This window comes from Rousettus aegyptiacus, unplaced genomic scaffold (assembly GCF_014176215.1).
Source record: "Rousettus aegyptiacus isolate mRouAeg1 unplaced genomic scaffold, mRouAeg1.p scaffold_m13_p_8, whole genome shotgun sequence".
In the NCBI taxonomy this organism is placed as follows: domain Eukaryota; kingdom Metazoa; phylum Chordata; class Mammalia; order Chiroptera; family Pteropodidae; genus Rousettus; species Rousettus aegyptiacus.
In genome coordinates, this window is record NW_023416311.1 from 94,597,334 (window position 1) to 94,612,492 (window position 15,159).

A 15,159-nucleotide genomic window follows, 5' to 3' on the forward strand; every position below is an offset into this window, starting at 1 on the left:
GCAATCACAATTATTAACAATTCCCAAAAGCGATGCTAAAAGTTTCAAAGTAAGTATCTTAAGTGGGGTATTTGGGTTTTCTATCTTCCATGGCCAGTCACTCACTAGTGGTGGCTCGGATGGGGGCACTGGAGGAGAGGCAGGTCACCTGAAGGAGAGGCGGGTCATCAGGATGAAATTAAAGAGCTCCTCTGGATGGAGTTCTGCAACCTCAACTCCCTTAAAACCCTGGAAAGCGGCTCCTTTATGTAATCTCCTCCCTCATAAGAACAAGCGGACCCTGAAAAGCGGTACTGTCAGTGGATCTGGACATTACCTGTAGGCTGTCACTGAGCGTGTGCCAGGTTTCTGAAAGAATCCACCGCCTTGGCTGGCGGAGTGTTTGGCATCGCCCTGCTCCTCCCGCTTTCCTTCAGGTCCTCCGATTCCGGGAGGTTGGAGTAGCCCTGGGAAGGACGTCTTCCCTCCCCCATCCATCACGAAGACTAGCGCAGCGGGTTATCAGGTCCACCGTGGGGGACCCGAAGGCTATGAGCATTAGGAGGAGAGCCACGAGGGGAACTGGGCTGGGGCACCTCCTGGGGGCAGCTTAAGGACACCAAGAATCCAGAGGAGGGGATGGCGCCTGCGTCACTTTCTGCTCGGGGATAGCTCAGACACTACCATTCTAGAGAGAGCTCTCCAAGCCGAAAACATGATCCTAATGGCACTGTTGGGAAAGCCACACAGCCGAATGAATAATAAAGGACTGAAACTCCCAGCACGTTCTCGCGCTGTGCCCAACTTCAGCCACCAGATGGCAGGCGTCGGCGGAAGACGCTCCCCCGCCTCGCCCAGAATGCCCCTGAGGGGCTGGGGAGAAAGCAAGCTCCCACTGCCCACGCCGGCGGCCACCAGTTATCCTTTTAGCAGCTGTAAGTTAAAACTCCTGTCGAGAAGGAAGGTCCTAGATGTCACTACCATCCGTTTAAAAAATGGATATAGAAAATTATGGAGAGATTATGTAGAAAAACGTGATTTTTCTGTTTGTTTTTATTGTCAACAGTAAGCTGTAAAATGGCCCAAACAAAACAAAAACTATCCTAATTTCATTGGTTTGTTGTGTTGAAGAAAAAGTTTCATAAATTGAGTCACAGGCCTTAAATTCTAGTCCTCGCTCTTAAGAAGATGCTTGGTCCCCTGCCCACCCCACCCAGAGAAATCAGCTGCTGGAGCCTCAGTTTCCTCCTCAGTACAGTGAGAAAATAGAACTCAGAGGAACCCTGGGACAGCTTCCAGACACCAACCAGGTCGCGAAATGAAGCAGGATGAGAAGAACGAAACGGGCACAGAGTGAGGTCCTGTGACGCTTCGCTGAGGCGGCATCCTTGGGGAACGGGCAGTTCCACATGACGAGTTTTCCAGATAATTGAATTTTAAACGCTGAAATTTGTTTTCCTTTTAACCTTCTGTAATGGAAATCTTTCTAAAGTGCATTACATGCTGCTCTGGCTTCTTAAACAGCAAGCTGAACATAATTTAACCTTTCCTGAACATCTCAAGGTCATCATTATGATGACCTCTTACTGTATACACAGTCCTGAATAGAGCGCCTGGTACCTTTGGGGATACTCAGGGAGGCAGGGCCCTCATGCTAAATGGCCCCAGAGACCATATTATAAAGCTATAATTGGCAACTCTTCCTTTTTTTGATCTCTTACCTTGCTACCTGAAGTCATTTCCCCAAGTAACACCTTCTAGCAGCCTCTTGACACTCTGTTTAAAATCTGCTATAACCTAGAGAGAACTCGAGGTTGCCATGGGTAACCAGCGTCTGAGCTTGTAACAACCCTAAATTTAATTTTACGCACAATTTAAAGGCAGTGGGTACTGTGCTGAAGGCTCCTTTTGGCCAGGGCTGATATTCAGATAGCCCACCCTGCTGGCCAGTCACCCCGAGACCCCAGACCCTCCTGGCAGGCCGGCACCCTGTTCTTGCATTTTCAGGCATTCTTTCCCGTTGGCTGGGACCCACACCATACTGGTTGCTGCGTATTGGACTATCTCCTTGGTTTTAGATTGAAGATTATTCTCTTTCCTGCTGAGTGCATTGTCAGAGTCTGAGACTCTTTTCTGTCTCTCCAACTCAAAGGCCTTCTCTCAGTTGCCTGCTGAGCCCTGGGTTCTGGTCACCTGAGGTTAACCTGCTACATTGTTAAAAGCTACCTCTGATTACATGTCTACCATGTGCCAGGTGCCTATTCAGTATATTATATAAATCATCTTATATCATCCACTAAGGACCCGACTGGGGAGATAGCATCAACCTCCTGTGGCCAAGGTAACTTGCCCAGTCACACGGCCAAGAAGCAGGTCTGGAAGCCAGATCCACCGCTCTGGGGCTCATGTTCTTTGCACTATGCTCTGCTCAAGTTTATTAACTACTAGCGAGTCCAGTCAAGGGTCACATCCTGGAAAAATACGTTTTAAGTGAAACATGGGCCCTCTTACTTTTCAGAAAAGGCTACTTGTTTTTGGTATGTGGGTTGTGTTTTAATTAACTCCACATTTTGTTACCAATTTGGAACAATCTGTCCCCAGGGAACAGATCTGGTTTACTTATAGAAAGCCAGCTGAGGGAGGGACTGGGGTTATAAAGTATTTGTAGGAACTAATCTAAAAAGCCTTCCCAGTTCTCCCTGCACAAAACAGAAGAGAACATTCTAGAAAATATCATCTTCTCCAGAGTAGGTGTGATAGAGCTTGCAAACAATAACTGTACTCTGTGTTATTAGCGATGCCTGCAAGATGGAGCATGTGATATTAAACATAACTAATATCCCTCCCCATTCCAAAAGTTCCCTAGAAGTTCACTTCAGGATGATGCCGTTACCACTCCACAGAATGAGGGACCTCCGGCCACTGAGGGAGCCAAGAGGCAAACTGCAGACCTCGGGAGTTCCAGCCAATGAGAAGGCAGGCATGAGGTCTGTAATTCTGGGGCAGTCACAGGTTTAGTTTTGGAATTGGTTCTGGGGTGCAAAAGGGTGTCAAACACACAGGTGTGAATTCTGTTGTCTCCCCAGGAATGAATTTTCCAAATTGATTCTAAGCTAATTTGTTTTAAACAATTAATTAATTAATTAATTTTTTGTGGCGGCATTGATTAAGGAAATCCAATAAGTTTCAACTGTACATTTTAACAGTATGGTGCATATATATATATATATATATTTATATATATATATATTTACACTGTATGTTCACGAAGCTAATTTTTAAAATATGCAAACTATGATCTCATCTTCCACATTTTGTACCTGCTCCTCCTGCAGTTAACACACGGTTTTCACCATCTTCTCCCCAAAACGTTCATGGTGGTCTAAAATTTCCAAAGTCGCTCTCGTCAGGGAGGAAACCAGTTGAAAAACTGACTAGCCATAGGTGACAGAGTCAAACAGAGTGGCTTCAGCAACAGAAATTTATCGACTCAGTTCTAGAGGCTAAAAGTCCAAGATCAAGATGTTGGGTGAGCCATGCTCCCTCTGAGGTGATAGGGAAAGATATACTTCAGGCCTTGATCCTAGCTCGTGGTAGCATAACTCCTGTCTGCACATGGCCTTCTCCTTGTGTGCATACCTTTGCTCTCTTTTTTTTTTTTTTTTTTTTTTTTAATAAGGACACTAACATATTAGATTAGGGGCCAACCATACATCCACATGACCTCATCTTAAGTAATTAGATCTGCAATGGCCCTATTTCCAAATAAGGCCACATTCTGAGGTATTTGTGATTAAGACTTCTACATATGAATTTTGGGGTGACACAGTTCAATCCATAGCATCATCTAAGGCAGTTCTGAATTCATAATCAAGTGAGGAACGGAATGAACTGCTCCAAAGAGTACCTCATATTATAAATTGCAAGTAACAGTGTGGATGATTTATCGTGTTGGCAGGTTGGGTGGGAAGTTGGTGTGTTGACCCCTGAAATCTGTTGCTTACAAGGGCGAATACACATCATTGAGGAGGCTGTTGGCCACTGAGCAGAGAGGTACACTGGTGTCTCTACAGAACCCTAATTCCTATTCATCACTTTTTAGGACAAAACCTACATAAGTATGTGTAAAAATTTAGTGTTGAAGGAGACTTTTTGTCAGTTACAAAGACTGAAAAGAAACATCCTGAGAACATTTAAAACACTTTGAACTCCCTGATACCTAAACTCAAAGTCTTTCTAGTCCTAACCCTCTGGCTAGATATGAGTTTGCCAAGGGGATTCTATATTAAAATTGGTTTTTGTTTTGTTTTGTTTTTGTAAAATGAGGCGGGGGCTTTTGTCAGTTTGGGTAGGTGGACGCCTTATAGTTTGTTCTAGTCATTTTCTTCCCTAGTGTCTAGGATTATAATGAGGAGATATTTTGAGAAGTTGCAAACTATCCATGAATTAAGTACCAGATCATGTGACTAGGACCAAAGTGTAGCTCTGGGGCAGATCTGAGGTAGGACAGCACAGGGGTTAAGGGCATAGACTTGTGGCAAACAGACCTGAGTTCAAATCTGATTCCGCCTCTTACTTAGGTGACCTTGGCAAGTTAAACGGCCTCTCCGTGGCCAAAGTTTTTCTTCTATAGCTGTTATTTATAGTTGTGGTAGGTATTACTGAGACAGTAGATGGCAGAATGTCCAATACGGTAGCAACTGCTTAATAAATGGTACTTATAATTATTCCAGAGAACTAGGGAGTAAACCTTGAAAATTTGGGCTAGTCTCATTTTCTGTCTCATTAACTTCTTGGTTGTTATGAGCATTGGGAGCCCAAGGGTCCAGGAGTCCTTGCCCCATTACCTGATTCACTCTCATGCTCTCTTGAAAACCAAGCAGTGGGTCTTGGCCTTTTCCTTTTCCCACCCTTACATCTCAGGGGCTTCCAGGTAGACCTTCCCTCGCCTGGCCCTTCATCATTCAGCATACATGACTGCACCCACAGAGAAGGGGCTTTCATAATCATGACTGTGCATTACACTAGTAAAAAAGTTAGGTTTGCAAGATTTACTTCCTCAGCTGTGGAAAATTACCAGACCCCAGTCCATTGATTCTATTTCCTTATTTTCGATAGTTTTGATGCTCTAGGGCCTTGATTCTTGATTTGGGGCCTTGATCAGAGAAAGACTGCCCCTCCATGAGATGGCTAATTCCGAGAACAGAAAATGACTCCCCTATGAGCGTGCCTTTGATATGCAAAGCAGCCAATCCATTTTTGATAAAGGAGTGTGATATCTCCTTTATCAAACTCTCACACACCAAGCCAATATGAATCACCCTGGGCCAGATACTGAACAACTAGATATCATCCCTATCGCGCAGAGACTGCTAAAATTATTCACACCACCCAGTCCTAAGATCACTCTGCGTACCTATCCGTGCCTCGCCTATTCCTTCCCTGCTTTCCCCCCTGGCTCTTGACTGACTCGTGGCCCCGCGTGGTGTGCCGCGCCTCCCGCTTCTAGGGACCTCTGAGTGTAAACGTCTTCCTTCACGACGGTCAGTGCCATGTCTGCATGTCTCACCATACTTGACCGAAACGAATCCCAGGCTCATTTTAGAACAGCCAGGTGTGACAATCGGTGATCCCACACACCTGCTGCCTCGACCCTTTCTCCTATTTCCATTCCCCAAGCTCCTCGGCTTCAGATATTTCGGTCCGGATGCCGACCGACCACGTCCACTCGAATACCTCCTCCTGACCACAGAGTGGGTGAGGCACCAGACTGCGCACCCGGCGAGAAGGCAGGACAAACGGCCTCAGCAGCGCCGGCTGTGGAACACTGCTGCACCTCTCCGAGCTTCCGGAACAGCAATACCGGCCCAGACAGGTCACGTAAAGCGTTTCACAGAGTCACCCCTAATATGCCGGCGTAGGCAGCGGCAGCTAACCCCCCTCCCGCCTTCGCCCCGCCACCCTGGCATACCTACCCAAGGTCTCAAAGCCAGTCGTTGTTAAGGTTTGTGGAGGGAACCTGGAATCCCAGACTCAGTCCACGTGCGTCCTCCGTCACCCCACATTTGTCCCCTCCTTGGAGGTTCCATTAAACCCCGTTTTGGGTTCCACCTTCTCTCATGACCCTGAGCCCATCGCCTTTCTATTCTTCTGTACCTTCTTTGTTTGCAGAATCGTTCGTCATCCTACTACCCCTGCCAACAAACAAATTAGAATTGCCAAGGAATCCTCCCTTGATAGCTAGAAAACAATCTCATTCCAGGGCAGACATGCTTTCAAGGCTTGAGACAGAAAATTTTGCCTTTTCAAGACTCCGCAGCCTTAAGCAGGATACGAGAAGAGCTTCCTGAACGAACACAATTTCTCCACTGTGGGGAGAACTTGCCCCAGGTCATAAAAACTCTAGCGACCTCTTGGATGAGAAATTCCCAGGCTTCCCCCACAAGCACGCTTTATGTGTAAGAGTCATTATGATGCTAACATTTACTGAGCACCACTTATTAGACATAGTGCTAAGTCCTTTATACAAATTATTTCATCGTTTAGTCATTGGTATCAATGGTGTTAGCGTTTCCATGTCACAGACAGGGAATCTGGGACTAAGAGGGATCATTTTTCCAAGGTCAACCAGCTTGCAAGTGAGGGAGCCTGAAGCAGCAGCACCAGCTTTCTGGCTCCAGAGCTGGAAGTCCCGACCACTGTGCGTTCCTGCTGGATGTCCTCTCCCTGATTTTCCTTCTACCTCCCTCCAAATTGGCTCCCTCCAATCAGACGGCTGCGTATGGTGGGGGATCTAAGGGACAGTTTTGGGAGGGCTTCCTGAAGCTCCATGGTGATCCCCACTCCCAACCCCAAGGATCCAGCTGCCGGGGACTAGAGTCAACGTCTCAGCACCTTACAGCATCTTGAGTGCGGTGATGGTGAGCCCTGCTCCTTTCCTAAGAACAATCTCTAGTCCCAAGTAAAATAATTTCTCTTCATTTCCCTGAAAATGAGCAGCTTCTCCCAATAACTGCCAGGCTCCCAGCCATTAGTGAAGAATGTCTGTTCCATTGAAGAAGCAACCCAACGGAAATACTGGTGAGAGGCGACTGAGCAAGGACCCGCACCTGCCGCCCAGCCCTGTGCTGTCCTTTCCATGCACTGGGTCATTTAAACTTGGACCACATCGCATGATGGCTTCTCGTTGACCCTCCACATCCACTGTCCACCATTCTGCACCCTGCGCTCTTCCCCAGGAGGTTGACGAACATGGACAATATCCATGGGTTCCCTTTGCCACTGGCTTCTGATTGGTTTCCACCAATTGTCCGGTCATAACTTGCTGCCCTCTATAGGTGGCCACATGTGTAGAAGACAGAAATACGCTCGTTCGGATGAGAGCCAAGTGGATCTTCCAGGACAGAGAGTGGGGGCGGGGGAGGGGGGGCGTGGGGGGAGGTCTGGAGACATTTCTATGCATCTCGAGAAGTTTCTGGACTGTGAGTTTGTGATTAAGGTGACATGGGGCAGGTAGATAGAAACACAGGACCTAACTTTTGATGTTCCAATTGGAATGAGATGCTGGGTTGAGTGGAGGAGAAGGTCTAACTCATTGTGACATTTCTCACACTCGTGTGTCATGTACTATTTCTTTTCTTTCTATCCCAAGTGTCAGGAGAAAAGGGCATACGCTGAGTCTGAGTCCTCTAAGAGAGAGTGAAAAAAAAAATATATATATATATATACATATATGTGTGTGTGTGTGTGTATGTGTACACACACACACACACACACACACACACACATATCACAAAACTTCAACTTAGTGTATTTCCCCTTTATGGGATAAATACCATGGGCTTCTTACCACAGCAGGACTCGGAACTGTCTCCAGCCAGAGATCTGAGCACCTACGTAAGTGAACCACTGGGGTCCCGCATTCGGACCTGCGCCAGCTGGCGGTCCCCCACTCACCTGGCCCCACTGACATCCACTCCCACCATCAGCTGCCCGTTCAGGGAGAGGATCTCATCACGCAGCCGGACCTTCCCGCTCTTGCCTGCCGGGCTGTTCTTCCTCAGCTCCGTCACCCAGATGCAGCCCACGTCCAGCACGGGGCCCTGGTGGGTTTTCCTCTTCTTGCCCCCTCTGCGCTTTTCCCCATAGTCCCCAAAAATGGGGATGTTTCCAAAACTGAGGCCCACAGTCTCCGTGTCCCCCAGCTCCTTGGTGAGGTACACAGTACAGATCTCCATCCCCGGGGGGCTGTGGTCAGGTGGCGCCGCATTCTCATCCACGGCGAAGTTCAGCTGGATGTATTCCTGCAGCTTCTGGATGGCCGCCTGGCAGAGCCGCTGCTCCGGCCCGTCCCCGCCCTCCCGCAGGCTGTTCTCCAGCCACTGGCAGAGCAGGGGCAGGTGCAGCACAGCATTGTCCTGCGTGATGGGCATGGTGCTCACTCGCGGACGCCGGCATCGTGAGAGGACCTGTCCTGGGCGCCGGACCCCATGGCGCCGCGTGTCCCTCGGGAACCCTGGCTGTCATCGACCTTGCTTGTGTCCATGTTCAGGCTGTCTGACGAGGGCTGCCTGCTCAAGACCGGGCTGCTTGCCCTGGTAAGGGCAGGACAGGACGCAGCTGGAACAGTGGAACAGTCCTTGCGCCTGGAGTGCTCAGCGAGGGGCGGAAGGAAGTGTCCTGACAAGCCTTTCCTTGGCTCCTACCACAGCGGGGCCCACGCGAATGACCCAGAAATGGGGCATTCCTCCAGCAGCGACGGCACAACCTCCCCTGGATTCGTTCACACCTGGAAGAGGAAAAAACAGAAAATTCCAGTCACAACAGTGAGCCTTCTGACACAGAACACACAGCCTCTTGTATTACAGAAGGGCAATATTTGCTTTCTGAACTAGAAACCTAATTCCTCTCCCCATTCCCCAGCTTAGCCCCCTCCGCCCTGTACACACACACACAGACACACACGCCCCTTTCCCTCAGACAGAAAACTCTGGAACACTGACCCTCTCCAGAAAGTTTCCCTGACCAGCAGGGAAATGAAATTACTTTTGCCAGGACGACCCCCATCGAGCTCACATGCAACCAGGAGACTCGGTGACAAGACTCCTTGGATGATCGCAGAGCACTTCTGGACACATTTAAGAGCTTACATTCCCAGGAAGTTAAAGTCCTATGTCCATTTGCCTTGATCCACCCAACTGCATACACGGGGAGACTCTCCATTCCAGATCTATGTTCGGAAAATGCTACCAAGAAGAGAAAGCGCCAATCGGCAGCACGGAGAGATCCGGGCTCTGCCCTAGAACAACACCAGTCCTACGCTTGGCCACGGATCTCATCTTTGTCACGTAGAACCAGAGGGAATCGTGTCCCTGGGCATCCTATAGCTCTTAGTCTCCTCCCCTCTTTCCTTTGGTAAATGGTTGACAACGACCCACTCTTAGGCCAACCCCAGAGACTTCTCCACCAGAGAAGTGCTTCTCCGAACTTCTGGGTAAGAAGATTCGCCCCCCCCCCACCCCCGGCTTGTCCTTTAGAGCAGTGATGCACTCTCCGGCCCGTACGGCCAGCTGGAGCAGGCGTGTCTCCCCCGTAAGAGCTGGTGGCAGTCCTGTCCCCACTGCACTCTGCACAGTGCCTGGCACATAATTGGTGCCCCCAGTGAAAGGTTAATTGAATTTCATCACCAATTCTCTTCTACCAAAGAAAATTTTCACCTTCGTCCCCTGTAAATGCAGAAAAATGACCCCTTTCAGTCCCTTCTCTGAACTTCGCTTTCACCGAGAGAAAGTCAATATAAACTGTGCCATCGAAAATGGAAAACATTCTTAGTCTTCTTGGGAAGTGATTTAACAAGAAATAATAATAAATGGGAGAGGTGTCAGAAGCCATGTCAATAATAAATAACCTTATTACTCAATAACCATAAAGAAATGTCCAGTATAGTAAGTTTTGATTTTCCACAGACCTCGAGTGTCAGCTCTTAATGGTTTTTAAATAAAAAGTTTAGCAAATATCATCTAAATAATCACATGCCTATTAAAAAGAAATGCAAGATTAAAAAAAAAAGATGATCCATATAAATACAAAAATTGAACGTTCCTTTTGGCCAAAATAAGTAACACCTCTCACTGAAAAGTCACTCCACACAGACATATTAAAATCTTATGAATAAATCAAAACATTTTCCATCAGGCCTAGCAAGCTTTATGAGTCTCCTTTTCCTCATCTGTAAAATGAGAAAGTTACGCTAAGTAATCTCTAAGGTCTCTCAAACTCCACAGAGGTCCTCAAATATAGTGACCGTGTCATATTCATCAATTTACTCCCTACCCCAGCGCAGTGCCCGTCACCTTGAAGACTCTTGATGATTTAAAATAATTTTTAAAGAGCCCTTAAATGAAAAGTTTAATGGTCTGTGATTTGAGGTGTTAGTCACAGTTCTGATGGTTCCGTACATACAAAAACAGAGTAAATATCTTGGGCAAGATACTCTGAAGAAAACCAAACTTAAGAGGAATAGAGAATTTTTTTTCCTCAGGTCAACTTGTATTCATTCAATATATATTTACTGAACATCATTTAAGAACCAGGCCTTAAACTTGGCACTGGGAATATATTGTCAATAAGGTGATTCCTTGCCCTGAAGGAATTAACAGTCTAGTGTGGTGATGTATAAATAAATGGAAGCTAGTGTATAATAAGACTATATCAACTCTTTTAAAAGAATTGACACAGGTATACTCCCAGTTGCCATGGTCACCTAATATAAGCCCCCCCCCCCCAACCCCTGGCGACAGGTCCAGAGAGAGCCGGGCATCTCACCCGAGCTGGAATACAGTTCTCCCCGGAGAACTAAGCCCTGGGACCTAGAGAGGAAGCGTCTAGCCTCCAGTGTGTGTGTGGGGGTGGGGGGGAACTATAACTTTGGAACTAGGGATTCTGGATGGCCATATTCTACTTGCTGTGTCAACTGAGGAGCAAAGAAAGCCATCCTGCCACGAAATAAAATAAAATTGATCAGCAGAAGGCAGAGTGCAAACAGACTGCAGAGAGCGAGCACTCCAGTCCCCACGGCAATCAGGTCTCAGTTTGGCCATCCTGGATGGGGCTGCTTTGCTACCCTCCCCTCAATCTGAAAGACCACATCAATCCTTACAATATATCACATTTTAAAACTTAACTAATTTAAAATACAAGAAAAAGAGTAAAAAAAAAAAACTAAAAGAAAAACTTTAGGTGGAAATAAACTTTCTTTTGAGTTGTTTTCTATATTTTGCAACTCAAAAGTTGTTCGATGATATACTGAAGGTGAGCCACCCTGACTGGCTCAGCTTGGAGCAGTTGTGCATCTGTCATCCCATCAGTTATGACCCCCAAGGGGCAGGGTCGTGAAGTACCAACATGCAGGTAGCCCACCCTCTACCCGTGAATATGGTAAGAGCAGGGAAGGAGTTTTCAGAAAAGGAAAACTTATTTCAAGTGTACAGACACCCTCAAAGACATTTAGTCTTATTTTGGTATTCATGGGCTACAGAACTTTTCAATTCCACACCTGTAATTGAAGATTTTTAGTAATCCTTCCTATTCTATAAACTCCTATTCCTGGGATTTTCTACAAACAAGGGAAGTAAAAGCATTCTGATCCACTGCAATAATCTGAGATGACTCAGGGTATAAGAAGAGATGCACAACTTTGCAATACTATGAAAGGTGTGGTTCTTCCGCAACATTCAGTGAAACATTCCAATGAACAAAAAGTTGACCCAGAGAAGATACAGAAGAACAGAAATCTGCAAACAGTTGCAAACACCAACATCCCTTGATGGCTGATCCGTGCAGAGGTCTAAAAGCTTCTCATCCGGCAGATTAATCCGTATTAACAGTGAGCAGAATTTGTGGACATGGAGGTCCGATGCATGGTTCAGTTCACTTTTGCCTATCATATATAATTATCTAATCAGAATCCCATCTCTAGCAAACAGCCATGATAATTTAAATTAATTTTGAGTAGCCTGAAGCTGACAGCCTTAGCATTCAAAATAAAGGCTTCTGTTACTTAGGTAATTTATTGATACTGTGTGTGGAATCTACCAATTTTCTTGTATCCCTGTTCACCTAAGTCATACGTTCACAATAAGGTGATGTCATGAGGGGGTAAAAACTGGTTTGGAGGTGTGGGGCCAAAAAAGAAATCTTAGATATTATAATGGTTGGTGCCCTCCTCAGCCCCACCACAAAGCTAAATCCTACCTGAAAAAAAATCTTACTCCTTAGTACTTAATTTCTTGTGTTAGAGAGAATTTAAATTAAACTAAATTATTCTCCAGGGTGGAGAGAGGGGACAATAATGAGAAAGACTGAGAAACACTGGACTAAGTGAAACCGATCATCTGCCCAAAGTCAAAGGCCCAGAGTCACCTGAGATCCAGAGGCTAACTCCCGAACCTGGCAGGATGCAGAAAAAGGCCCTAGGATTTATCCGGACCTGGCCTGAAAGTCAGACCCACAGCAGACTGTCTTGTACAAACTCCCTCTTGCAAACCTGTCTTGGACTCTTGTCATCCTCCTATTCTGACCTCTGCTAAGTTCCAAGTCCCTCCACCTTCACCTCATCATCCTACCTTCCGGCCTGGATTCTTCTTCTGACTTTCAGAAAATGTTCACATTTTAAAAGGAAAACAATGTTGGTTACATATCTACTTCATTCATTCGACAGATAGTCACTGAGTGCCTACAACATCTTGCCCCCCCCCCCGAACAAAACAGACAACGTTCCCACCAAACTCCATGAAACGATGGCCCATCAGTCAACATAAAACACTACGTCAGATGGTGACTAGTGCCGTGAAGAGGATGACGGTGGCGTCAGAGGCTAGCGGGTGACGGAGGCATAATGGGATTGGGAAAGGCCCTTCCGAGTCAAGGAGAGAGAAGAGCTGTGGGAAGGCTGTTCTCAGCCCAGGGGACAGAAAGTGAAAAAGCCCTGAAGGGAGAGCCTGCTCGGCTGCCTGACGATGAGGCGCGAGGGTCGAGGGTCGGCTGTCGCTGCAGCAGGGGGAGTGGGCGAGGTGCCCCGCCGAGCCAGATGCTGCCCCACTGTTTCGTTCCCGCCTCAGATCCTCACAACCGCTTCTAAAACAAGGCCAGCCGCTCGCCCCCTTCCACCAACACTGGCTAGAGACTAACGCTCTCCGAGCATAACCGTGCCCCAGACGCTGTTCTCCATGAGCGCTTGCCAGGGATCACCGTATTTCACTGCCACAGCAATACTGTAGGACGATTTTGTTAATATGCCACCCTTTAAAGGCTCAGAGAAATAAGTGATTCCGAGAGGCTAATTAATTTGCCCATAGTCTCACAGTAAATAACAGAGGAGCCGGGACTATTGCCCAGACCCGTTGGACGGGCCGTGGTCCTCTCTATATCGGCGTGTGGCCTGCCTGCCTCTGGCCATCTCACTCTTCTGAGCTCATACCCGACCGACCCAGGCAGGGCCCCTGCCTGGAAATCCTTGCTCCAGCGCCACCAAGGGTCTCATTATGATAAATAAGTTAAAGAAATGGATAGCTTGTGTCAGAAGCTGGTGGCTGTCTACCTGATATCCATTCTCTTTCTTCATTTTATTTATTTTTTTTGTTCAGAGTGGTGATAAATTCAACAAAAACCTCACCTCTTTGGGAGTACGAACAGTATACAATGTCATTCCTGAAGGCCAGTGAGATGAAAGTGCAAACTGTTGGGTGAGACATAGCAGCGTTCCCTAAGAGCAGGAATGAAAGGAAAAATAAACCACCATGTTGTTCAATCATTGTTACTTGGATTTTTTCAAATCCAACCAATTAGCTGAATTAAACTCCAAACAGGCAACACAATGTGGTGCCTAGAAGTAGGGGAACTGAAAGTAGCAGAATCTAAAATGCGGAATTGGATGAACAAGAGAGGGAGGCAGATACCGAGGACTTGGATACCATGGACTGGAAAAGTGACTCCAGCTATGCGATGTAAAATATTTCATTAAACTGCCAACTGCCGTGCTTTGGAAAGTCACTGATGTGTTGACTGAGGCTGTGCTATTAGAGAAGATAGTAAGAAGATCGTATAGTACAGATAGGTGACTTGTCAGTCTCAACGAAGTCTAGAGCTCCTCGGCTCAGCCTGCAAGCGACATGAAAAGAAATATCCTTTTTCTCAAGAAGGCACTCTTGACACTCAGCTTGCAATCTAAGTTGCCTAAGGGGCCCACATTCCAGACCCTTGCAGGGCTAAGAAAACCAGCTTTATCAGAAGGGGGTGGTGGTGACCCATAAGACAGAGTTCGTAAGACAGTCGCTTACAAAGGTGTCATTCCTCCCTGGAAGCCATAGTTTCAACAGTTTCAACAGTGCACATTACGTAGCATGTAGTAAGTTAAATTCTAGGGAGATGGGCAGAGGTCATACGTTAGAAAAGAATGGAAACAAATCACCAGTAATTGACCAGAAACCTCCTCAGTTTGTGGGGAAATTATACTGTCCCAAACCCCAAAACTGGGGATGGTTAAATCTTGTAGCCATCTCACAACTTTTCCTTTCCCGGGCAATTCACATCATCAAGAAGTAGGTTGGCGATGGGTACGGCCCTCATGCCCTCGTCATGCCCACCACAGAAGGGGCCACGGAAGACAACGAATGAGGAGTAACCTCCCAGAGAGACAGAAGGGGCATGGAGGGCAGTGGGCAGGAGCTCCTGCCGCTGGAGCGAGGGGTTGGACTCTTGTTCTTCTTGCCCAACGGGCTTTGGTCATTGCTATGGAAGGCGAGCCCTTTCATAAATGGAAGTTTTTATTGCAGTTACTCTATACCTTTCCTAGTACTGCATGTTAGCCGCATCAGGGCTTGGTCACAAGGAGTTATACCCAGAACGGAGGGAGAGAACCACACGGCACCCAGAGATCCAGGGCTCTCATCGTGATATGCTAAATGCATGATGCTTGGGTGTCTTCTCCTTGGGGATGGGGAGTCTGTCTCATGCTTGGGAAGAAAGGTATGTCTGAGTAACCAAGAAGGAACTGTGGCTAGTGGCCTACATCATAGTCCTTCCTTCCTCTTTCTTACTAACAGAAATCTGTCCGTGTTTGAGGAGCAAGTACCCAGCCAAAAAACAATATTTCTTAGTGTCCCTTCAGAGAGGGGTGGTCGT

The 15,159-nt window shown here is 47.0% G+C and overlaps 1 protein-coding gene across 4 annotated transcripts in view; it reads right to left on the reverse strand.

Moving 5' to 3' along the window:
• PDZD2 (PDZ domain containing 2) overlaps nt 1-15,159 on the reverse strand; it is a 311,190-nt gene that overhangs the window by 196,897 nt on the left and 99,134 nt on the right. For 3 of the 4 annotated variants that reach the window (XM_016138284.2, XM_016138283.2, XM_036225573.1), the window contains exon 2: nt 7,936-8,767. In XM_016138284.2, coding sequence (XP_015993770.2) covers nt 7,936-8,411 — 476 coding nt within the window. In that variant the 5' untranslated portion in view covers nt 8,412-8,767. Of the gene's footprint in view, nt 1-5,954; nt 7,679-7,935; nt 8,768-15,159 lie in introns of those variants that run through there. The other variant, XM_016138290.2, reaches the window with a different exon arrangement.